Raw genomic sequence first — 24,492 nt, forward strand, 5'->3', positions numbered from 1 at the left:
GGATCAGGGTTTATTGGCTGCTTGTTTTCCTCCCTCATCGTTGCCTTCATTTGTTTATCCTGTGAGGATATCTTCATGCTGTTGTGTGGATAATTCTGTAAGGGATTTGTCATATGTCCATTTCCGATGGAGCCAAAGATTCATTTGTTCTTTTGGTTGTGGGATGTAATGGACTAAATAAAAATGGCTCTTAAAACCTCTTCGCTTCCTTTCCATGAAGTAGAAGATGGTCGTCCCGTCGTCGTCTTGTTATCGCTTTTGGGTCAATTGGAAACAATCTCTCTGCAATTGCAGGGCTAAGGTTGCGTACACCCGACCCCCCCTTACCCCGCTTCTTGCGGGAGCCTCTTTGAAACAACGGGGTAATGATAATATACATATAATATATATATATATATATATATATATATATATATATATTTGTCATATGACATCGATTTTTCTTCTGCATATATCCTCAATTTGTTTATCTAAAAGCGAAATGGTGTGAAAAAAGCTCTTTTCTCGCTACTGGTTGTTTAGAACTGGGTAGATATGCTCGCGAAGGAATAAATCTTGAGAACCCGCGGAGCTGCTACAACAATAAAAAACGGAACATACATGTTTTATTTTAGTGATGTGTATGTATGAATTAAAACATATTAAACTGTTTAATTGAGGAAATGTCTAAATGATATCATATTGAATTAAGGATAAGATGGATAGGGAAAACTAATTGTCATTAGATGGAAATCTTTTTGGTGAAAATTTGAAACAACTGCCCTTCTCAATTGTTAACTGGACATTCTATTAATTAGCGTGCTCATCAGAAGAATGTTAGAACCACGGACGAAAAGTTGAAAACTCAAGGTACAAAATTCCCTTTTAGGTGCGTACTACAATAATTACTGTGCGAACCAAATATAACCACTTGAGCTGTTTGCCCAAATTTTAACTGAACAAGGAACCTAACTAATTGCTTTTAAAAAGAATTGAAATTTTCAGTTCAATTTACCTGATTTTTCAGTTGGAGTGTTTTGGGTTTGGTTTTGGTTTTCTGAAGTTTTTGTATAGCCCTACTCTTTTTAAACATGATCCTAGAAAGTATGGGTCATTGTTGACTCAGTCAGGCAGCCTTTCATCTTTGCAAACAGCAGTGATATAAAAAACTTCAGCAAGATGATCCTATAGAAAGTATGGCTGTACGGTCATTGTTGACTAAGTGAAAAGCCTCTTAACTCTGGCCTTTTTCGCTTTACCTGTTATGGTCTGATTTATCTGGTTTCTGGTCTGATCTGAATGTTTTCTGTGAGTGCTTTTTCTGGTCTCTGGTCTGGTTTGTTCCAATAAGCAATAAGGATAAAGTGAAGAGAACAAAGCATGTTTTTTTTTTTGGTAAGATGGGAAGTTTTTGACAGTCTGATTTCTCACCTTCACTGTGACTATTAAGAAGACATACAATGGAGAATATTCTCAGGAATAGAGGGCTTAGAGGCTGCTTGAGAAGTGACTTCTTTCTCATAGGCTAAATATGTGAGAAATCAGTAAAACATCTAAATGGAGTGTTATTAGCTACCACAAAACGAGATAGGAAGAAGATTGCATAGGTAGCGGAAACATAGTCTGCCACCTTAGATTGATTTGTTTGTGTCTAAAATTTCTCCAATAAAAAATAGGTTAATAAACTACATAGAACTTTTGAGGATTAATCAATAAATGAACATGAAACAGCTAAGTCTCCATATGAATCCACAATGAGCATAATTCTTGATTTCAAACCTTTGAGAAAGCTGTGGAACAATTGTGTAAAGCCCTTCAATATTGAGAACAATTTTTTTTTTAAACAATCTTTTTAACGAACAGTGCAAAGAAAACCAACTGACTTCTTTATTAAAACTTATTCTTTCCGGATTCATATTTGTGAATGTAAATATATTTCTTTTATTACTTATTTCACACAAAGGAGTTACCGATATCAAATTTTAGTTTTTATGCTAGCAAATTATACATAATATTATGGAAAATTCTTCTAAAAGACGGTCTGGCGAGTTCTTATTCATTAAACCGAATCTTAGTTCAGCAAAAAACATAGTTGGTTAAGGCAGCCCATTTGTTCAGACTGATAGAAGACCTACCCCTAGATTATTACAAACAATATAAAATATTGGGAACTATTTTGTGCAGAAAAAATAGATTGAAACTAAAATAATTTTGTTTTATTACTTTATAAATTTAAACCAAAAAGAAAAGGTGAGAAACCAAAAAATTAGTTTCTTTTGTTTACGTTGTACACCCAAAAAACAAGAAAAGAAAATAATTTTGTTTTTCTCAATATTGAAGAAACTGCTGTTCGTAATTGTTCCATAGCCAAGGGTTGAAATCAAGAATTATTGTTAGTGTAGATTCATAGACTTTGTTTGTTAGAAGTTCCATTATTGATTAGTCCTTACAACCTCCAGGTTTTTAAATTACCATTTTGTCATCGGGTTTAATTTGAAATGCAAACAGACCAATTTATGGTTGCAAATTTGTCTTCCTACTTTCTTTGTTTAATCCTTCAATTGGCCTTAACTTGGGACATTCAGAATCTTGTGAGTGTTTACTAGTTTCATTGTGCAATTACCTAGCTTTTTGTATTAGCTTAGTTGTTTTCTCTCAAGATTTACTCGATTTTGGAGTATTTATTTCTCACAGTTTTCCCTCTTGGCTTCTTCCTTTGTATTTTCTTTTTGATGTAAACATAAATATTATTTAATTACCAAAAAATGGCTGTAATGAACTTGCGTGGCAACAAGTTGTAAATTCTTGATTTAGCAGCATTCATACGATCTATTAGCCTTTATTTAGTTTTCAAGATATCATTCACTTTTCTTCTTTTAAGAAGATGATTTGAGAGAAGGACTAGAATTGGAAATGTTAAAAAACTGGAACATAAGTATTTAGTTTCCATAATGTTTATAATTGAAGTGAAATTTATGTTGAAACCTACCTTTTATATTTTGATTTAAACTACTAATCCGTGTTATAAATTTATTACCTTTGGTACACTTTTATTTGTATGAAACTCTACCATAAAGTTAAAAGATGACCTAAATTCATCCTGAATCAATTATCATGCCTCTAAATTGACCTTCGAGCATACATGGTGGAAACCATTGCCATTTCTCTGTTGGTTGATAAAATGTGTTCAATTGAAAGTCAAATTAGGTACCTAGTAAGTTTAAAGTTAACAAGAAAACAGTTTACAAGGTAATTGATCAACAACTTCATAAAAATATTAAATTTCAGAGAATTTTCTATGAAAGGATAAAAGGTTGTTTACAACAATTTTCCTTAAATATGAACAAAGGTATTTGTAAGGGAGATCATCTGAAGTTGATACCTCATTAAGCTTACGTTATATAATAGATAATCAGAATTATAGAAATGAAAAAGAAGAAGAGAATTGGGGAAATGTGATAATTGATTGTAATTTGATGCGATTAAATCATGAAATGATTGTTACGAACCCCTTCGAGTGGCTGTCTACTCTCACTAATAGCTAAAATAAATAAGTCAACCAATTTTTTTCGTGTTTCCTCCTAATTGATCCTCTCTGTATATAGCCTTCTAACATGCTCTCCCTCTTACAGACTGTCTTCATGCTTTCCCAAGCTATCTCTAACAAACTAATTTGCATTACCAAAAATGCCCTATTCCCCTAGCTAAGTATATGACAGCTGAAAACAACATGCTATGGTTTTTCCTTTGACATTATTACGGTGCCATGGATGATTGTTAGGTACTGTAATAAACAATTTGTTCTTAAATTTGTGTGCACCTGCAGAATCCTAAACAAAACATCAATATATAAGCAAATCATTAGTTGATGTGATGGCCTCCATTCTTGGGTATTCAGTAACATTTTAAGCATGAGTAGTACCAAAATGCATTATGTAATAATAACAATTATAATATCGTGAATCAATTAAATAGTTGTCTGTGAAGAATATGTGTGAGCATTGAACTATGAAAATAGTGCAGTTTGTTTAGAATTCCTAATCCTTTATTCTTTTGTAGTTGATTTCTTTTAACCTGACCTTTTTCTAAAGAACCCTTTTGTCTTCTCACTGTAGACTTCTTGTCCTCATTTGGAAGGAAACTGACTTTCTAGTTCTTATATTCTGTTTTATCAATTACATTTGTTTCTGGGAGAATTTTAATTGATATAGTTGACATGTATGCATCTTTTATCATCACTTTCTAGTTAATATTTCCCCATTTTGCTGATGGCAGATATGAAATATTCCAACTGATGGTCAACCTGTACACAGAGCGATTTGTTCAGATGCTTAGGTTGCTTAGCGACAAGGCAAATGAACTTACGAACATAGAGATATTGAAGGTATCTTCTTGCAACCATTAAACATGATAAAGGCATAATATTTCTGATATTCCCATGCAACGTCACTTCTTTGGTGTAGAATTGGACAATTTTTAGTTGCTGTCAGTAACATGGTCAGTTTAGGAAGCACTTAAAGCCATGGGGCAGCTTTTTCGTGGCTTAATTTTGTAGTTGTATGCTATGAATCAATATTTATAAGAGGAGCCTTTTAGGGAGTATCTTTATAAGTAGTTACGGGTAGCTTGGGGAATAAATTAGGAGCTAGCTAGGGAAGACATGCTATGTATAGAGCACATTAGTGAAAGGGAAAGACATGTTGAATATTGATTAAGTGATTGGTGAGCTTTTAAGAGTTCATTTTGGAGAGAATCATGCCACTCGAAAGCTTGAATATCATTACATTTCGGTTTATGAATTAAATCATCTTCTTCTTGTTTTCTGCCATATTTGATGTTTAAGCTATGTTTATTCATAGCATGGTACACGCCGTACACCATGCCTTTAGTCCATTTTCCAATAGCCATAATTTGGTGTACGGTTTGAGTTCAAAAGATTAGTCTATTGGTGAGGGTGATGCCTTATCATTCTCAGCCTAGTGGCTTTGGACTAGATGGGGGGATTTTAGTGTCCAAATTTCCATGTCCAGTGTCTCACTTATCGAAGAAAAGTGAAGATAGGAGGAGCTGAGGAGGGAACGAAAACAACATCAGACAAGTAATAGGATATTGTATTGTGGAAAATAGGATTCCTCTTAGTTCACGTCTGACACCATCAGCCACCAATTTTCTTTCTTTTCTGGTTCACGTCTGACACCATCAGCTACCATTCATTTAAGATGGTTTGGGCATGTAAGCAGAAGATCAAGTGGTGCTCTGGTTAGGAGGTTAGAAGGGTGGCAAAGTGATAAAATTGCAAGGGTAGGGGAAGACCTAAGAAAACATGGAGGAAGGTGATTGAGCACGATATGAGCCTACATGGGATTGAGGAAAATATGGTGTTGGTTAGGACAGAATGGAGGGAGAGAATATACGTTGATGACTTCATTTAACTTATACATCTTCTATTTTGACTCTCTTAATTTTAGTTTGGTCACAATGACGATCTCCTATGACGATTCATGTTAGCTGACCCCAAATCATTTTGGGACTAAGGCTTTGTTGTTGTTGTTGTTGTTGTTGTTCTGGTTCTCTTTATTCTATGTCATTTTTTCAAAATAGAACAAATGAAGTCTTTGTGTTTGCAATAATTATGATTATGATCTTAAGACAGAATAAGAAAATGCATTGAATTTCTCAAATACCTTTTTGAATCACTTAGTTTGGCTTGTAAACTTGGTTCTTTGTTGGCTTTTGTATTTGTATATTTTTTCCTCAAATCTTGAGCAGTTGATTGACAGTGTACTTTCGTGTCGGATATTAGGCTATAGGTGAATATTATTGGATTTTTGCACTATGAAATATCAATGATACAGTGCTTATGTCCAGGTCACTAGTTGGGTGGTTGATTACCAACAAAACTTGATTGACCTTGGTGTGGATGAGTCTTTAGCCCAAGTTTGTTCTGAGAGTGGTGCTATGGATCCTTTGATGAATGCTTATGTTGAAAGAATGCAAGCTACAACAAGAGTAAGATCTTCTAGTCTAATTTCATTTCACTTTCAATATATCTGTTTATGTTTGTACCGTTATGTTGCTTCTCGTAGGCAGAAAAATGGACACTCATTCTGCTTCTTCTTTTTAGAAATGGTACTTAAATATCTTGGAGAATGACAAGACACAACCTCCGAAGAGAACAGAAGAGGGGAAACTGTACACACCAGCTGCTGTGGATTTGTTCCGAATCCTAGCAGAGCAAGTGCAAATTGTCCGTGATAATAGTACTGATGTCATGCTGTACAGGATTGCATTAGCCATTATACAGGCAAGTTCACTGGCACAAACTTGATAAAATTAAGACAGGTGTCAAAATGTAATGTGCCATGTCTTGTTTCAAATTTTTTCTTTATGAGCTTTTAATGATCATTCACCTAAGCATGATGCATTATACTTCTCTATTGTAGCCCTATTGCCCTACTCATTTGACATTATCCTTGTGTTTTTTTTGGGAGGGGGGGGGGGGGTGTTAAATGTCTGATGTACATGTATTTATTGACTCCCTAGTCCCTACTCCCTAGTGTTGCAAATGATTTTCTTCCGTTACCTGTCACAGAGATGAAGCTCAACTGTAGGCTGTTGAGTTTTTAGGATGTAGATGGTTGATGCTTCCAATAACTTTAAGATTTTTTGGTTTCTATATGCTGACATTTGTATTAGGATTGTAGAATACGACCAACATAGGGATCTTGCAATCACTTACTAAAAACAACATATCAAAGGAATTACTTGATTACAAAATGACATTTAATGTTGCATTTCTTTTCGAGATGAAGTAACAAAAATATATTTATTAGTAAGTCTGTTTCCATCAATCGACTGACTTGGGTAGAGGGGCAATCAAGTCATTTGGATTGGGTTTGGGTTGCATCACAGTCGGGTGATTAGTCATTTGGTTATATTTCGAGTCTGATTGGTTAGCATACTCTGATAAAATAATCATTATTAGACACATTAATTTCCCGATCAAGTCAGTCCGGATAAAGTTAGGATTCTGTTTGGGTAATCTGAGTGTGAGTCAGTTTTGCATGGTCTAGCTTTGGAGAGAGGAGATGACTCATATGCTGTGCAACAATTCAAAGAGTCATAAGGACGTATAATTCAGAAAAAAATGGCTTCTAAATAGAAACAAATGGAGTAATATCGGTGTCATTTGGAAGACATCCACAGCATTTCTTATTGAACTCGTTTGTTCTACCTTCTCATCGTGTAATTTCTTTTTCGAGCTCCATTGTGTTGTTTCATCATGATGATCATACTCCAACTGGTGACATATGATGTTTCTAAAACAATTTATCGTTGTTGGAGCAATTATCCTAGTCGATTAGTTGTGCCCAGTGTTACCTAATACATTCATTTACCCCTCTTACTACGTACTGAGTACACCCGTATTATGTACCGTGTATTAGTATCGCGGAACACATTGGACTAACTTAACATAGTTTGGTAGCGAATTGCGTACTCGTACTTGTACCACGTACTGAAGCATACTACGTACTTGGTAACACTGGTTGTCCCCCTGAGATGGCCATTTACGTCATATGGGCGTATACACTACTATGAAAACATCATATGAATCTCAAGTCACTTTCAAGCTCCAACGCATAGTATCATAATAATGTTAAATCTTCCAATTTATCAGCTCATGCCTAAAATCTCAATGCAATGCTTCCAAGCGGGCATTTATGACAAGTTATCATATTTTCGACTGCGACTGTAGTTTCTACAAATTATTAGGATCAATGTTGCTAATTTCTGAGAAAAGAAATTTTGTAGGTATGATTGAAGCATAACGTAATATCCTTATATTCTTCATACCTTTTTTTTTTTTGTTATAGTGTGTGTGGGACTGTGGAGAGAGTGGTGTTATATATTGTGTGCATAGTGTTTGTTTGAATAGGTATCAACTATTTAGTGTTTTTTGCACTACTTTCCAGGGATTGGTAAGCTTATAGCCAATAACCTGATTGTGTTTCTTTCTAGGTAATGAATGACTTTCAAGCAGCTGAACGGAAGAGGCTTGAAGAGCCTGCATCAGAAATTGGCCTGGAACCTCTGTGTGCTGTGGTTTGTGAATCATCCTTTTTTCTATTATTGCCCCTATTACTTGCTCGAGGTGCATATGTTATTGATAACATGCTTACCAACTCTGCTAAAACAGATCAATAATAATCTTCGCTGTTATGATCTTGCAATGGAGCTCAGCAACAGCACTCTAGAAGCTTTGCCGCAAAATTATGCTGAACAGGTCAATCGTTTTTGTGCTTTGATTGTTTACTACGTGAATTTCCCATCGCCGTCCCTTAGCTGTACTTTTGTTTTCCTCCTTTAGCACGTGACTTTAGGGGGTGTTTGGTTGGGTGGTGGGGAAAGGTGCAGAAACAAGGGAGAGAAAGGAAAGGAGTTGAATTAAAATTCTTTAAGTTACGCTGGTAGCTTGGTGAAGCAAAATAGAGAGAAGGCAACCAACATGCCCACCCCTTCAATTTTCTCTTCCTCAACAACCCATTAAATCAGCATTGACTCTTGTTGATCATTTTTCATGAGCTCTGTCACCATGCACCACCGATCATTTTCTTAAAAGTGCTGTCACTTTCTAATCGTCAACTGCAGGAGATTTCTTGTTGTCGAATTTTGCCAGAAGTCTTAATTATTGAACCTCATAGCCAAATTCAACCATGAAATGACCAATTGTGGGGGAAATTCATCTGGTGTTTTAAATTTGACCATGGAAGTTGTCGGCATCGTTTCCAGGAGGTTGGAGTTTGTGATGCTTGTTCCAAGGGGTTAGGGTGATGGTGGTTTGCAATGTTAGTGTCCAAGGTTCCGGGAGTTGGTGGTCTGAATTATCTCCACAGCCTCTTGTTAAAATTAATACATCTTCAGAATTCATATGAATAATTTAAAAGCCTTCTTGAGTAATTTAGGATCAAACATCAAACATCTTTTTGTAGAAAATTATTGATTGGGTTTCTTTGTTTCTATCAAGTTAGTCTCAACCTCTCTATCTTTGTTTATGACGGACAGGTTAATTTTGAAGACACTTGCAAAGGTTTTCTGGAAGTTGCAAAGGTGAGTTGAAACATTTGTTGTTCTTTTCCTTCCTCCTTTCTTTACTTGATGTGGTTGTATGGTACTACCTCCGTTCCTTAATGTTCTTTACGCTTTGGAATATGTGTCCAAAGTGTGAAAACTTTGACCGTGAATTCTCACTGTTATATACATCAAAATGTTATCATGTAAGATCTTGTTAGATTGATCTCATTATGTATTTTCAAAATATCAAGTTTTTATAATTTTTTCACATACGGAAATGGATATATAAGTCGTTAAATATTGCATTGGAGTCCGTGCAAATAGTAAGCGTAAAGAACATTAAGGAACGGAGGTAGTACATGAAAAAGCATATTTTACCGGTTATTAAATTAAACAATTTTTTCACTAATTTTCTTATTAGAAGCGTAATGCAGCCATGGACTTTCTTAATCAGAAAAAGAAAGTGTAATTCTAGATTCCTTGATGGTTCTTGGGTATGATCCTTGAGAACTTCTGAGATTTTGACAGTAGAACTAGAAGCACAAATTTCATAAATTGTCCAATCATTGTCAGTAAAATTAACATTCTGTCACATAAGAGCAGTATGGATACTAAACTGTGCTCGTGCCCAATAGGAAGGTGTGCATCAAACTGTTACTGTTATATTTGAAGACCCAGGAGTTCAAGAGTTGCTGATCAAGCTCTATCAAAAAGGTAATGTACCTTTGCCTTTTACCTTGAATTCGTAAACGTTTCTGATGCTGTAAATAATGATTTTTTCATTCATAGCTTAGAGATGCCCTTTTCCCTCATAACGGGATCCTTTTACCTCCAGTTGGAAGCAATATGTAACTATATGTTGTTAATATTTCATTTTCATATTCTTCAGTCGGATATCCCAATAGTTGTTTTTGTAACTCCGCGTAACACTAGAGTTTAAAGCGATGCTTTTGTTTTGGAAACCGTTCTATTATCTCCTTTTTTGAACCCTTAAGCTGGTTACCTTAAGCTTGCTAATCGGACTGTATTTTTTGAAGTATTTATCAAGTACAGTATTTTGTATGAGAGGCATCTGCACCTCGTGTCTTATATGCGTTTGTCTGGACTAATTATTTGCCTTGTTTGCCATGTAGATCACTGTATTACACCTCATTCTTATTTGCTGATGACATGCAGCTAAGCCTCCTTCACAAATACTAAATATATATGCACATCAAAAGATTCTCCTAGGTTTCATAGAGAGGCTGCTTAAATTTTCGGACCTTAAGAGCATTTCAGTTTCCTCTTCTGAAATGTAAGAACTGACTTGTCATAAAAAATAGAAAAAGCTGAACAGTGTAAGACTTCATATGTTAGAAGTGTGGTTCTGATTCTCGGGCGTGGGTAAGAGCGTCATATTCAGGTGTTCTAAAATTGAAGGTGTGCGGACATGCTTATGGGTTTCCATGGATGTCCAAAGATATGACCGGCCTGATGGACGAGGGTGATTGAATTTGTTCTAATAAATGCATGTAAACTCAAGTAGAAAAGTATTAATTTCCTGTTTTTGGACAAAATTAAATTGGTCTAACTGTCACTACCCATTTGGTCAGTCAGTGCCCAACATGGGTACCTGAGCTAAAATGAGCATCATGTAGTGAGGCAAAAGCTTACTCGGATAGCACTCACGAGTCATAAGAAGTTTTCTTTTACTATCATGCTGATTAAAATATCTAAGAGTTCGCCAGAGAGGTCAAGACTTACGAACCACCCTCAAACTCACATTGCACACGCCACACACACAAAGAAAGAAGAAATGGGAGAAGAGTAAAACAGAAACCCTATGCTAAAGTGGCTATTGAATGTTGTGAATATCAATTTTTGTTTTAGTTAGTGTCTTTATTGTCTGGGGTGTTTGAAACTTTGAATGCCATGAACACAAAGTTTGTGAACATCACTTATTTCTTAGTATTACTTGTCCTTCCTCTACATTGTACTTTGTGTCTATTACTATTTTGTTTGACTGGCACTTGGATGCAATGTTGCCACATTCATGACCAAACCACACAACTAGATATATGTAGAATTCTTGCCTGACACTTGACCTTGCAATCAGACACTTCATGTCGCTATAAAAGTCACAATAAAACGAGCGACAAGTTTTGAAAGGGAAGAAAAACAGTTTTAAAGGCTATATATAATTGATGTGACTATAGACCCAGACACCCAGTTGTTTATAGAGCTTTAGCCCCTATTTACACGCAGCCCCGGCCCTAAGGGTAGGCCGGGAGTGCAACGGCCTATGGCCCGCCATTGAAAATAATTCAAGTGATCTTTCAATCTCCTCCATCTTTTTTCTCTTATATTTGCGTATTTAATTTTACAGTTCTTTTTTATGGTGATAATTTGATAAACTAGTTATGGTTGTTCCATTAAAACCTTGAATGAAACTTGAGAGGTCAAGAATTGGTAATGTAGAATTCAATAACAAGATGATGATGAGAAGGATTAGTAGCAGTTGGTAGTATTTAGATTTAAGTTTCTTGAGTTGAATTGAACATGAGGTACTCCGTTTCGCAAAACATTGGAAGTGATCAAGTGAAGGAGAAGAAATACAAAGAACTTCATAGAAAACAAGCAGATGTCTATAAAACTATAACCATGAGTTATCTATACGGGTTTAACAATGAATATTTATACTCCGTACTACTTACTACTCCCTCCGTCCCGGAATACTTGACTTGTTTTCCTTATCGGGCCGTCCCTTAATACTTGACCTGTTTCTAAAAATGGAAATATTCTAACAATATTATATTATTTCTCACTCCACCCCTATTAACCCACCTACCCCCTACTCCATACAAAAAATAATTAAAAATTCAACCCCTACTCCCCCCCAACCCCACCTCTTAACCCACCTCCCACTAACTACATTAAAATAATACCCCACTATCAACTACTACCTATTAAATTAAATAAGTCAATTCAAGTCCCTTAAACTCTGTGCCGGTCAAACCGGGTCGAGTATTCCGGGACGGAGGGAGTACGTATTATATGTAGAATTTTAAGGGGGCCTTACCTAATGTTTTGCCTGGAGCCCATAAAATGTCAGGACTGGGCTGTTTTCACGGTAAAATTTGTATTATTTTTATATATTGAAATTTCTTTCGACAAAGATTGTTCCAGCACTTCTTTCCAGCTGGCTTGTTTGTGGAAGGCAAGCCTGTTTGTTATTTTTAGGTTCAGCTCTTTCCAAAATGATATGAATATGCAAAAGAGCACTTTTTTCTTTTCATTTTATCTAATCGTCCGTCCTTCTGTGTTTCTCTCTTCTTTCCCAAGTCCAGTATCTCTGAAGTCTAGACTACAAGATATTCTATATTATGTTCACTCTTTATTCCTTTTTTTTTATTTTCTCTGTCTGTGACTTTCTTGACCTACCCACCTGTTTCTTAGATTTTCTTTTGGTGATTGGTATCGAACACATCAAATGTTTAAAACTCCCGCTTACCCCTTTCTCTTACTGGTTTGCAGAAGTAATATCTGGTCACATATCACTTCCTTTATCCTTATTCCAAGTACTGATAAAAGTGTTCTAAAATCAACTAGCAAGTGTTAAAGTTTATTTTATTTTCATTTACTTTGAATAAAGTTCTCAGTTATATTGCTGCTACCGAGTTATCTAAGTACTTGATTATCTTTGTGTAGAAACCTGTGTATCTGTACATGTGTCATGTATTTAATAGTTTGTGTTCCATTTGAAATTTTGAATCTGGTCAAACCCCACACCTGAGTATATTTAACATAAGTGTATAGGTGATAAGCTTCAATATGATCCTTCTTTCAGCAACTAAGGATTCTCTAAGCTGACTGCTTAAAGCTGTGCTGTGATTTTCTTTCATTTTTCAGTCAGTATAGAGTAATATGTTTTGGTTTCTTGCTGCGTTGATCAGATATTATTTTATATTTGGCTGAACTTGGTTCTTGTACGTTGTTTCAGAATGGTCTGAAGGACAGGTGACAGAGTACCTAGTAGCAACATTTGGAGATTATTTTGCCGACATTAAAATGTTAGTTCTTTTTCTTGTTTATAGCAATCTGGTTGGGAATTTGCTTCCAATATGTTATGCCCCTTGTGCTTGACAAAAATGGCTTAGGTGAAGCTGCTTTACGTTGCTACTGATGACTTTCATTCTTGATCACTGATCTGCATGGCACTAAAAGTTTTAAGAAGACTGTTAGCAATCAGATTATACCCAGGCCCTTGCTTGCTCTTAGTAACTATAAAGCTTAAAATCGGAAGAACACTGGAAACGCTGAGCAAATGAACTTGATATTGAAAATCTGAAAACTGCTCTTAGTGATGCACCATAGCATTGCAGTGCAAACTGAAGTCTTTGTTCTCTAGAAGCATTTTAATTCACTTGTCTTTAGTTGCATGTTCTTCCTACTTTAAGCTTTATTGTTATCCATATTGATTTACTTGAGGCTGTTGAGCACAATCCGATGTTGAACAGTCTGACTTGTGAGACTGGAGGGAAACTAACAAATTTTGGGTATAGTTCCTCCATCTTTATTCATGCAACATATAGGGGATGTGCAGAATTTAAGCAGCCCTTGGGGTGAGGAAAAACATGGAAAGGAATAAAGAGCAGGACCTATGTGATGAGCAGAGGGATAAAGAGAAATCATATGCAAATAAGGAAACGTTGCAACAAATATGAAACTTCAAAAAAAGAGAAATTTTACAATATTATAAAAGCAAGGGATGTAGTTTATTTGTAATCGTAATGGTAAAAGTAATGATAATCTTAGAGGTTAAGATAATGGTAATTCTGTAATAAAGAGGTGTGTGTCTACCTAAAGAGGACACAATGATGCAAAAGAACACTGGGTTGGAGTTTCAAATCCCGACCAGCTTAGATAGGCTTGTGTGATCATTGTGGAAGTGGGTTAGTGTTAGAATGGACCCTTTTCCATGTTTAGTCTTTTTTTCTTCTTCTAGGCTTTCTATTTCTTTAATTCCTTATGGAATACGTGTTGGATACTTCTGGGTTTGACGCAGACTGCTTTAGTATTTTTTAGGAAAATGGGTTATCTTGTAAGCTTTTTTTGTAGGATGTTGATGAATGATGTCAAAGCTTCACACCTTGACCCTTGGTTGTGACTTGGTGCTAGTTTACACAAATTATTTTGTTTCTACCGTTTAGTACTTTAGACTCTTTAGTGTTTCTGATGAAAATAGGCTACTTTGTAATTATGTCTCTTTGTGGTATGTTGATGAATGAATGAAATAAAAACTGCATCATTAAGTCTCACTTGCCGTATCGATCCTCTTATGCTCGTTGAGCTCTTGTTAAGCGCGCCAACCCCAGGCTCACACTCTTGTCACCAAAATGCAAGAGTGCCCTCTCATTTCAGGTCACTCTAGTTATGCTCGCTAAGCATCTGCACCAGGCTCGTAAGCTTGTCACCAAAAGGCAAGAGTGCGCTGGACATTCCAAGTATATCTTCACAAGACATACAACACGGTGAATAGGGCTCGATTTCTGTGTGTTGAAAGGTTAGGGATTAATGTCCAGAAATGAGATGGATGAGGATTCCTGTTTCTAATGATGATTTTGTGTCGGTGAATTTAAAGAGTTGTTCTCTGTCATGTGAATTATTCGAAGTAGATCGTTTGTCATGTTTTCTCTATACCAGTGGAGTGCTTAATAGGCTGCCAGAGAGAGGTGATAATGTTAGAAACCTGAGAACGAGGGAGGAGATTCAAACAAGAGGGGGTGGGGGGAATTTTTGTTACTGATTCGCAATATGTGTTGCTTGCTGTTCTTAATGAACTTAGGCACTGATGTCATCGTATGAGGATTACTCTTTCCCTATGTAGTTTAGCAAGAATAAATTTTAACCATAAATCTATCGGTTGGTTTGTTGCATTAGCAGATTTCCAAACTCGGTGATGGGCTCACTTTTTTAGGGTTTACTGATAGGAAACCCCTTTTTTTAAAAAAAACCTTTTCGAGGTCCAATGATCGAATGGCTTTTGAAGAGAGTCAGAGACTGGATAAGAGGAAGAATGGAAAAGAGTCTATTTATCTCTTGGTGGAAGGATTATGCTCTTACAATCTTGATTGTCTAGTATCCCCCCTCTACTATATGTATTTCTATCTGTGGCTGTTCAGAATCAGGTATATTGTCAGACGAGTTGCAAATCAGGAGGTGATGGGAAAGGAGCGACCATCTTAAGTGGGATATAGTATTTGGCTCAAAAGTAGAGAGAGGACTAGATATTTGGAATTTTGGATTTTCAAAATATGTTTCTTTAATGACTAATTGGTTGTGACACTTTCCTTAGACTTGGAGTCATCATGTTATCAAGAGGAAGTAGAGATTGTGCCAAAATGAGGGGATGTTGATCAGGCTACAGTGAAATATTTGCATTTCCAAGGACATTTCTTTAATAAGTGGCCTTTGTTGGTCAACTTACCGGTTAGAAATGTCAGTAGATCAAGTTTCAAAAGGATGTATGGAGCGAAGAGCACCATATTCAAATATGTTTCCTTGTCTTTTTCACCTTTTACTTGGCTTTTAGTACTTCTTTCGGTTCCTTTTTGTCAGAAATTTATGTTGGCAGTTCTTGGACTTACATATGAGACGATCATCCCTTGACATGGAGTCTCACGAGCTTATGGTGTTGGTGAAGGTTTTTGATTTCCGGGAATAGTGACTGGTGTGTGAATAGAGAGTCCTTCAGGATAATTTTTTTAATCCTTTTTTGGCTGGTTAACCTTTGACCCAGAACCCTCCTTTTCCTGCTTCCGATTTCGTTTGAAAGACTTAGATCCTCTTCAAGTTAGAGCGTTCGAAAGGACGCTAGCTTTGGATAGACTTCACTCTAATAATATGCTTTAGCTTGCTGGACATATGTTTTCTCCGCGCTGTTACAGTAAATTTTGCTCACATGTCTCCTCGTTGTCAGAAAAGTGGGGGAAAGTGTTTTCCTGTGGAAAATTTCCCTACTGTCAACTAATGCTACCAAGGAATGATTGGAAAAGCTTACCAAATCTTCCAAAAAGTACTGAGTGTGCTAGAAGTTTTTTTTGGTGTTACCACCCGGTTCACCCTTAGGGCTAATCCGGATTCGGAGTGTGCTAGAAGTTAAGATAGAGCATCCCTACTTTGACACCAAGTGATGCCGTGCTAAACCTTGTTGTCGGTATGAACCAGGTTTTTTTGAGCTCATCTTTTCTGTTAGAATACAGAGGATAGTAGTTATAGTTCCTGTGTGTTCCCTCGCTTGGTTCTGGTCTGCAGAGGTTTTTGTCTGATGATTTTTTGCCCATGTGCCAATGTCAATAACAATCAATTGAAGAACATGGAAAGAAGCTGTACTGTGAAAGCCCTTTTATGGATTCAAGCAAGAAACAATCAGACCTGAAACCGACTAGCTTTCTCTTTTGTTCTTCTATGTTTAGACATTTTGATGAATTTTGCACTTGCATTCAGTTTCCCTAAGAAACTAGCTACCATGGCAATTAGGAGAATCAAGAAAGATGATACTGGGATTGCAAGTCCTTTTGATGCTGGTCTCTTGTGTCTCTCCACTCTTTAATGTTTATGCTCCTCTTAAGCAGGGCCACTTTGTGAAAAATGAAGAGAGCATCCCATTCTGTGTTAGCTTCATCAAGCTTTCAACCTTTAGGAGAAGCCTTGCGAAGTCTCTGTTGTAGCCGTAGTTGCGAACTTGCCATGATAAGTGCCATAAGAATTTTAACCTTAGCAGTTCCCTGACAATGCCGAAGGAACAAAAATGAATCCCAGTCCAGTGCTAGATACTTTGAAGCTGAATCAAGCATGAACCCAACTGTAGAACAATAAACTATGCTCCATAACCACAAGTAGTCTGTTGTGGTCATTAAAATAGTTAGATGTTCTGACTTCTGAAAGAAACAAAAGTTCCTGATGTACAATGTCATTAGCAGCATTCAGACTCAGAGCCTTTGGCATATCAATGGAAGATATCTTCATCAGTTGCTGACTTGCTGATAGCTGTGTCTTTTATTCGTAATTGTAGCCACTTTTCCGAGTCAGTGAAATTATCTACTTTTTCCTTTTAGGCGTTCTCAGTGCTACTGGCACTAGACAAAATAGATAAGTTACTATTTTATGAATTTTGTCTTTTTCTTGATTCAGTATTGGTTTTTTTATGTCGCAACTTTAGCTGAAGTATATATTTTTCCTATGAAATCTGGTTTTATACAGGTACGTTGAAGAAAGATCATTCAGGAGATTTGTTGAAGCCTGTCTAGAAGAATCGGTGGTGGTCTATGTGGACCATCTTTTGACACAGGTTGTCCTAGAGTTGTGGAATCATCAATCATAAGTAGATTTTGTTATGCCTGCATTAAAGTCTTATAGTTTCCCACTTGTCTTTTTTCTCAAGTATTCTTTGTTATTGCCATGTTTCTGCAGAAAAATTACATAAAGGAAGAAACTATTGAGAGGATGAGATTGGATGAAGAAGTATTGATGGATTTCTTCAGGGAGTACATTAGTGTTTCTGTAAGTTTTCACAATTAAGATATGGTCCAAACATCAATTTGTTTTGGTGATCTCTGTAATTTTCTGGAAGCAAGTCTTCGTACCTAGTTGTCATTTACTAATCTATGCTGCAGAAAGTAGAATCGAGAGTTAGAATACTCAGTGATCTGCGAGAGCTTGCTTCAGCTGAGAGTCTCGATACGTTCACACTTGTCTACACCAATATTTTAGAACATCAACCAGACTGCCCGGTAAGACTAGTAATTTATTTCACCATCCTTCCACTTTATGACTAGGGAAGAGCTCTTCTAGTACTACTATACACTCTCACTTCCGTCTTCAATTTCATTTATTTACATGTTTTGTGAAACTATATTATTTCAATCTGCAGTCTGATGTGGTTGAGAAGCTTGTGGGCTTGCGAGAAGGCATACCTAGGAAAGATGCTAAAGAGGTAAGTTTACTTTGTGATTTTTTATTCTTCTGAGAGATGCTTTTTGATTTTTCTGTTCGGACACCAAATAATGAAAGGAAAATTGAAAGCCAAAATTTTGGGAAACTACATATTTTTTTTGGTGTTGTTTGCAGCTAGGCATGTATTTCTTGAATTTAATAGGACTTTGTATCCGACTATAATTCTATCTAATATTTTAATAAAAAAATAACACCATACATATGAATGTATAAGGTCCTCTTTCAGGTCAAAGAATTCCTGTCAGATTGAGTACGATTATATGTGTGATTGCATCTATTCTGGGACTTCAATGAGCTCATGAATATTTTTAAATGCTCTGGATACCCTTTTATAAACTCTGGACCCCTTATATTACGGGAAAAAAAAGTATTGCAAAGGTCAACCTCTGGTATACTTTATCCCTTTAGTTAAAGCAGCTTCCGTCATCTGAAGCATATCTGATGTTTCGAACTTTCGAAATAATAGTTTAGCAGCCTACAGAGGAATTGGTATACAATTATGTCTTAGAAATAAAAATGAAACAGCGACCCCTCGCCGAATGTGTTTTTTACACATAAAAGAACACTAATTTACAGATATAATCACTAAAAAAAAGAACACATATGTTTTCCCCTGAGAAGCAATAGTATGGAGTATTAATTTTCCCATTGGAAGTGTTTTCTATCCGACCAAACAGATAAAGAACTTACCATCCTTGAAAATTAATATATGTAGAATGGATCATTTTAAAAGATAAATTAATTTGACAAAACACCCGGTTTTACAAGAAGTCAATTTCTTTGCAACCTAAGTTCTTAAAAATTCATTTTGATTGTACAGGTGGTGCAAGAGTGCAAAGAAATTTACGAGAACTCAATGGTTGGCGGAAACCCTCCTAAAGCTGGATTTGTTTTCTCCAGAGTGAAGTGCCTACAAGCATCAAAGGGCTCCATATGGCGTAAATTAACATAGGACTCGTCTATACTGTTGGTTTAGACTGCATATACGCATCCACATTACGTAGCTGTTTTCTACAGATCATCATTATTTTTCCGTTTATTTGTGTGAATCCCTCTGTCTCGCACCCTTGTTCCCAACCCATTTTTAACCTTCTTATATTTTATTCTTTTTTGGAGCTTTTATTATAGGTAAAGTTTTCATGTCAGTTAGTTGTTGTAAATTACAGGTCAACAATAAGCAACACAAAACTTCCTTAGATTTTGTTTGTAAAGAACTTATTGGATTTGTTAATTTTGTTGTTTGTGATTTTGGGTCTTATATTGTTGAAAATACAGTCAATTTATAGTTTTGATTTCGGTCCAATCTTGGGCATTGCATTACTACATGTGTAACAGATCTATATTAGGAGTATTCACTATTTACTCATGTACTTCACTGTGAAAAATATACCTCTACTTCCAGATATAATATTTCTTTTAATTTTTATTCTCTTTCCGTCTTGGATGTCCCATAATAGCCTTGGAGTTAAACATATTCGAAGTAGAGGCAGTTTCTATTAACAATTTTTTTACAAGTTCATTCAGGGAAAAACCGATTACAACAACACAAGAAAACTATTAACAGGCTTTGGTTACATAAGGTCGGAGGAGAGCACACAACATCTACCTTGCTTGCAAAAGAATCGTTGGACCTTAACTGTTTATAGGTCCAACACCCTTTGGTAAACGACAGTGAGTTAGAAAGGCGGGGTAATCGAAATTGAATGAAAACGAGGAATCTAGTGAAGAAACCAGAAGGGCATGCAGATGGAAGTCGTTGTGATGTGGAGCCATCTTCACACTCAGATCAACCTAACATGTTGGAATATTTGATTGTGAGCCACGTATCCTAGTAACACATCGGCAGGAACTTATTTCCCTCAACTAATTGAAGAGTCCTTTCAAAATATGATTAACAATGAAGGATGGACTAACCATCACCAAAACGACGTTGGGACAACTAGAAACAACTAGCCGCCAACACCTTTGTGAGATTGGGATGAAAGACCACCACTCCAACGACGGAAAATGGAAGGAAACTCAACTACAAGGCTCGTTGGCAATGTAAGGAGCGGATAATTTGTCATCGGCTAGCTGAAGATGAAATTTTGCGCGGTGGAAAGAGCAATGGATGGGAGTTAGAATACAGAAAAATCTAGAGACAAAAAGAGGAACTATCCTTAAACGATGAACAATAACTATGTGTACATGTGCCATGAGCTTTGTACAACTTATGTTATGCTTTTTCCCATACGCTCAGTGGTGGTGCCAGTAGGGGTTCAGTGGGTTCAACTGAACCCTAATGGACTTTGTGAATCTGGAAAATAAAGAAAGAAAACAACAATATATACTTTTGCGGGCAAAGATAGGTATTGATGAGCAAATATAGCGCAGTGGTCCACTTCCCTTGCAAATACCGTGTAGACGCGTGAACGATCCTTATCCAAAGCCTATTTTTACCTTCTTTTTTGTTGTAGTTAATTGTTATTTGTTTTTGCTTTGTACTCAATGAAATTTCTTTTTTCAGTTATTGTTCTTAGTTTCTCTGTTTTTTTATAGTTATTATTCTTTGTTTTCTATTTTCTTTATAGTTATTGTTCTTTGTTTATCCTTTGCTTTCTATTTTTTCTATAGTTATCATTCTTTATATTTTTTGTATTTTTAATTCTCAGTAGTTTAGGGGGCTTTTTTTTTTCCTGAAAACTTCAAACCCTTAACGGAAAATTCCTGGCACCGCCACTGCCTACGCTTGAAATCTTGTGCACACATGTGCATGAGAATAGCATTTGTTGTACCTTGGATATTCTCGCTGAGGTTCCACTCCATCATTTGACGTGTTCCCATTGCCTATTCCATATTCCCATTTTACCTTGTCTTTCTGGGGTTTTTTCTCCAAGATTCAGCAAAGGTGTGACATGATTTTCTCCCCCGCTCTTTATTATAGTTTCTATCTCTCTTGCATCGAATAAACAACTAGAAGAGGAAAATTCACCATTTTTTTGCGCCTCTGTTTTATCATATCCACCTCTTTGTTGTTCAAATGAAAGAAGTAGATGTGGATTTCGTAAATGTTGGATCCATGTTTGAGGTTGATAAATTTGTTGAAGTGGAAAATATATATATGCAGCAAATTTGATTGTCTACCTTGCTACATCGGTGAGTCAAAAGGGGTGGTAGTGGAGGTGATGGGATTGAAAAGGCACTCGGTCAGTGGTAAAATGAAAATGGAGTTGATTGGTGTGTAATGGTGACAGTGCTAGGTGTACTGTATCCAAGACTCTATGAGTACCACAATATAAGGGAAAATTATGAATAAAGTGGAATTTTCGACTTAAAAGCTAAAGGAAAACAAAAAGTAACTTATATTGTGGCAAGCAACACCATCAATTAATGGTGTAGCGTGTTCACAATAGCAAACAAAATCCCCTAGCCTAGGCTCAAATAGCTTATAATTAGAACATATCGCAACAAATTTACTGAATGGTTTCTGGATCAGTCGTAAAACACAATATTTAAAGTTGCATGTGATGGCTTGGTTGTGTTTTCGATCATTACTGCCTGCATTTTTTTCCTCTTTTTTTGTACTTTTCTTTTGCTTATTTCAGGTTCGATTGTTGTTGTCTACACTTATTTCACGCTTATTATTTGTGATATTTTCTAATTCTTGGTTTGGAATTGATGTGGGCTTGAATGCTTCCACAAGGAGGCCCAAGACAGGGGTAACCTGAGTATAGCCCACCTGCAGGTGACACGTGGTTCCAAGGGCTGAATGATGGCCCAAGCCCCATCACTTAAGCAATAAAAGGACGTTATCTTTATTAAAGCCCACTTGATTCATGGCCAGGCCCAAGTCCAAAAGGGTCCATCAGATTCTATTCACCTGGACACGTGTTCCAATCCCCAGCAGGCATCACATCTTACAGCTAGGGTTATGGGGGTCAATTCCCAAGGAACCCTAGCCCTATAAATAGTTCAGATCCCAAGGTAAAAGGGGCATTAATTTCATTCCCACCTACCAAAAACTATCTTTGCTCTGCCTTCTTTCTACAATTTAGTTCTCTCTCTAACTTATACTTACTTAAACATCGGAGGGAATATTCCTACGGAAATATTCTTGTTTTGCAGGTTGCCAGAGGATCGTGCCAGTTCATACTTGATACCTCCGAGGAGCGCGTGACACGTCATCACCGTAAAAGATCCCACAACATTTGGCGCCGTCTGTGGGGAGGTATAGTATCATGGCCGAACAACAATCTGAGGAAAACGCACAGGGAGCACGGTCTGCTATCAACAAAGGGAAGCCCCCTGTTACAGGCAAGGTTGACAAGCATTGTGACGCCTCAGCAAGCCGTCCAGCCTCCGCGAGATCCCTGCGGCACCTGTTGCATGGTCTCCATCAGAACCTCACGGATGAATGGCAAGAAAGACTTCAGCACATCCTCCAAGAAGAAATCACCAAGTCCTTCAGCGAAGCCAACCCAGAGCAAGGAAGCGGCAGGACGGTGGAGCCGGTGGCAGATGGTCACGGCCCATCCAGGGAAAGACGGCCTCTGAAGGAGGAAAGTCACCATGTAAGAGAAGAACGTCCAGGACGGCGGACAAGCCTAGCACCACGAAAGCCAGCTTGCAAGCCTCAGGATCGTCACTTCACAAGTAGACCCACCATGACCTCCAGAAGGCCGCAAGCAAACCTCACCCGAAAAGAAACTGTCCGAGACAATGAAGTGAGAAGGAAACGAAAGAAGCCGCCAAGGGGAAACCTGTTTTTCTACAACACAGCTCTTGAAAATATTCTCCTAGCTGAGGGACAGAATCTGGGAATAGAACAGTGGTCCCCCAAAAGGCCGTCTGCATCGAAGCAGAACACCCCGTTCTGCGCCTTTCACAAGGAGGATGGGCATGACACCCAAAGCTGCCGGATGCTGAGGAAGGACTGGATGGCTACGCGGCTAAAGGATACCTACATCAGTACCTATGTTTGACAGATGCAAATAAAGCCAGCAAGAAAACAGGCGAGGAGTCGTGTGCCTCTCCCATTTCTGACAACAACGACAGTTATTCAGACGACGGGTTCATAGCAGTAATATCAGGAGGGATTGCGGCATGAGCACCATCTAGAGAAGGACGGCAATTCAGTTTGTCTCATCTCTGCACCAGGAAAATGGATTTGCCCCCTGTGGACATTTCCAAAGACGATTACCGCAAGACGGCAGCACCATATGATGATGACCCTTTGAGCTTGGAAATTAAAGTGGCCAATCTCAGGGTGAAAAGAGTATTGGTAGACACAGGGAGCTCGTCCGACATAATCAGTTTGCAATGCCTATAGAAATTGAAGTATGACCCTAGAACGATAGAAAAAGTATCCATGCCCCTTGTAGGTTTCGGGGGAAGTATCGTCCGTCCTATTGGCTCCATCCTGCTTCCCGTCTCCATTGGCACTCCTCCAGTAACTAAAGAAGGTGCAGTCCGATTCACGATTGTGGCAAGTCTCACCTCCTTTCATATCATACTAGGCCGCCCAGCCCTCAATGATCTAAATGCAGTGATTGTCCCCCACTTACTGTTGGTTAAATTTGTGGGAAGCAATGGTGGCATTCGAGCCCTTTACGGAAACCAACAATTGGCCAGAGATTGCTACCTATCTATGTTGGAACCGGAAGCTTGGGGAGCTTCTCCAAAAAAGAGCGAACAGTTGAAACCTCAGAAAAAAGAGCGAAGACTCAAAGAGATGACCATGGCTCATAGTGCGGACAGACGACCCGAGCAGGTGGGAGCACACTATGATATAGTCCTGGACCTAGAAGATCCATCTCGAACTGTTCCTATTGGAATCCCACCGGACGATCCCATGGCAGCGATACTGGTGTGAGGGGGTCGAAAAAGCACGAGGCTAATGCGTGACCTCGTCCCTCGTGGGCGTGACGTTTCTTTTTGTCAAATCAAGTGTAATTGGATTTCCTGTGAGTTTACACCCAATTGACTAGTAATATAGGATTCGCCATTCAGTTTTTAACGACAATGAGAAAAACTGACAAAACCCGGTTATCGTGACATAAAGGGAGTGTAACACTAGTGGAAAAACAGTCATTTGCGTCGGTCATTTAAGCTCATTTGCGTCGCACATTGGTGCGACGCAACTGGCTGCGACGCAAATGAAAAAAGTCATTTGCGTCGCACATTTGGGCGACGCAAATAAGAGTCATTTGCGTCGCACTTTAGCTAATCTGACGTTTTTTTAACATATTGAAAAGTCATTTGCGTCGCTGTTTAGCTAAACTGCGACACAAATGACTTTTTAATATGTTAAAAAAAACGTCATTTGTGTCGCAGATTAGCTAAAGTGCGACACAAATGACTTTTCATCATGTTAAAAAAAAGTCATTTGCGTCGCAGTTTTAGCTAATCTGCGACGCAAATGACTTTTGGATATTCTAAAAAAAATGAGCTGCTGATTTTATTTAATCC

The 24,492-nt window shown here is 37.4% G+C and overlaps 1 protein-coding gene across 1 annotated transcript in view; it reads left to right on the plus strand.

Moving 5' to 3' along the window:
- The window catches only part of LOC110793028 (exocyst complex component SEC6), a 40,023-nt gene extending 20,658 nt beyond the window's left edge, over nt 1-19,365 (plus strand). The window contains exons 13-25 of the mRNA XM_021997854.2: nt 4,255-4,363; nt 5,848-5,988; nt 6,104-6,283; nt 7,999-8,082; nt 8,177-8,263; nt 9,043-9,087; nt 9,687-9,765; nt 13,031-13,100; nt 17,293-17,380; nt 17,503-17,592; nt 17,706-17,822; nt 17,963-18,025; nt 18,866-19,365. Coding sequence (XP_021853546.1) covers nt 4,255-4,363; nt 5,848-5,988; nt 6,104-6,283; nt 7,999-8,082; nt 8,177-8,263; nt 9,043-9,087; nt 9,687-9,765; nt 13,031-13,100; nt 17,293-17,380; nt 17,503-17,592; nt 17,706-17,822; nt 17,963-18,025; nt 18,866-18,997 — 1,285 coding nt within the window. The 3' untranslated portion in view covers nt 18,998-19,365. The remainder of the gene's footprint in view (nt 1-4,254; nt 4,364-5,847; nt 5,989-6,103; nt 6,284-7,998; nt 8,083-8,176; nt 8,264-9,042; nt 9,088-9,686; nt 9,766-13,030; nt 13,101-17,292; nt 17,381-17,502; nt 17,593-17,705; nt 17,823-17,962; nt 18,026-18,865) is intronic.
- Nucleotides 19,366-24,492: the final 5,127 nt, after the last annotated feature.

This window comes from Spinacia oleracea, chromosome 5 (assembly GCF_020520425.1).
Source record: "Spinacia oleracea cultivar Varoflay chromosome 5, BTI_SOV_V1, whole genome shotgun sequence".
Lineage (NCBI taxonomy): Eukaryota > Viridiplantae > Streptophyta > Magnoliopsida > Caryophyllales > Amaranthaceae > Spinacia > Spinacia oleracea.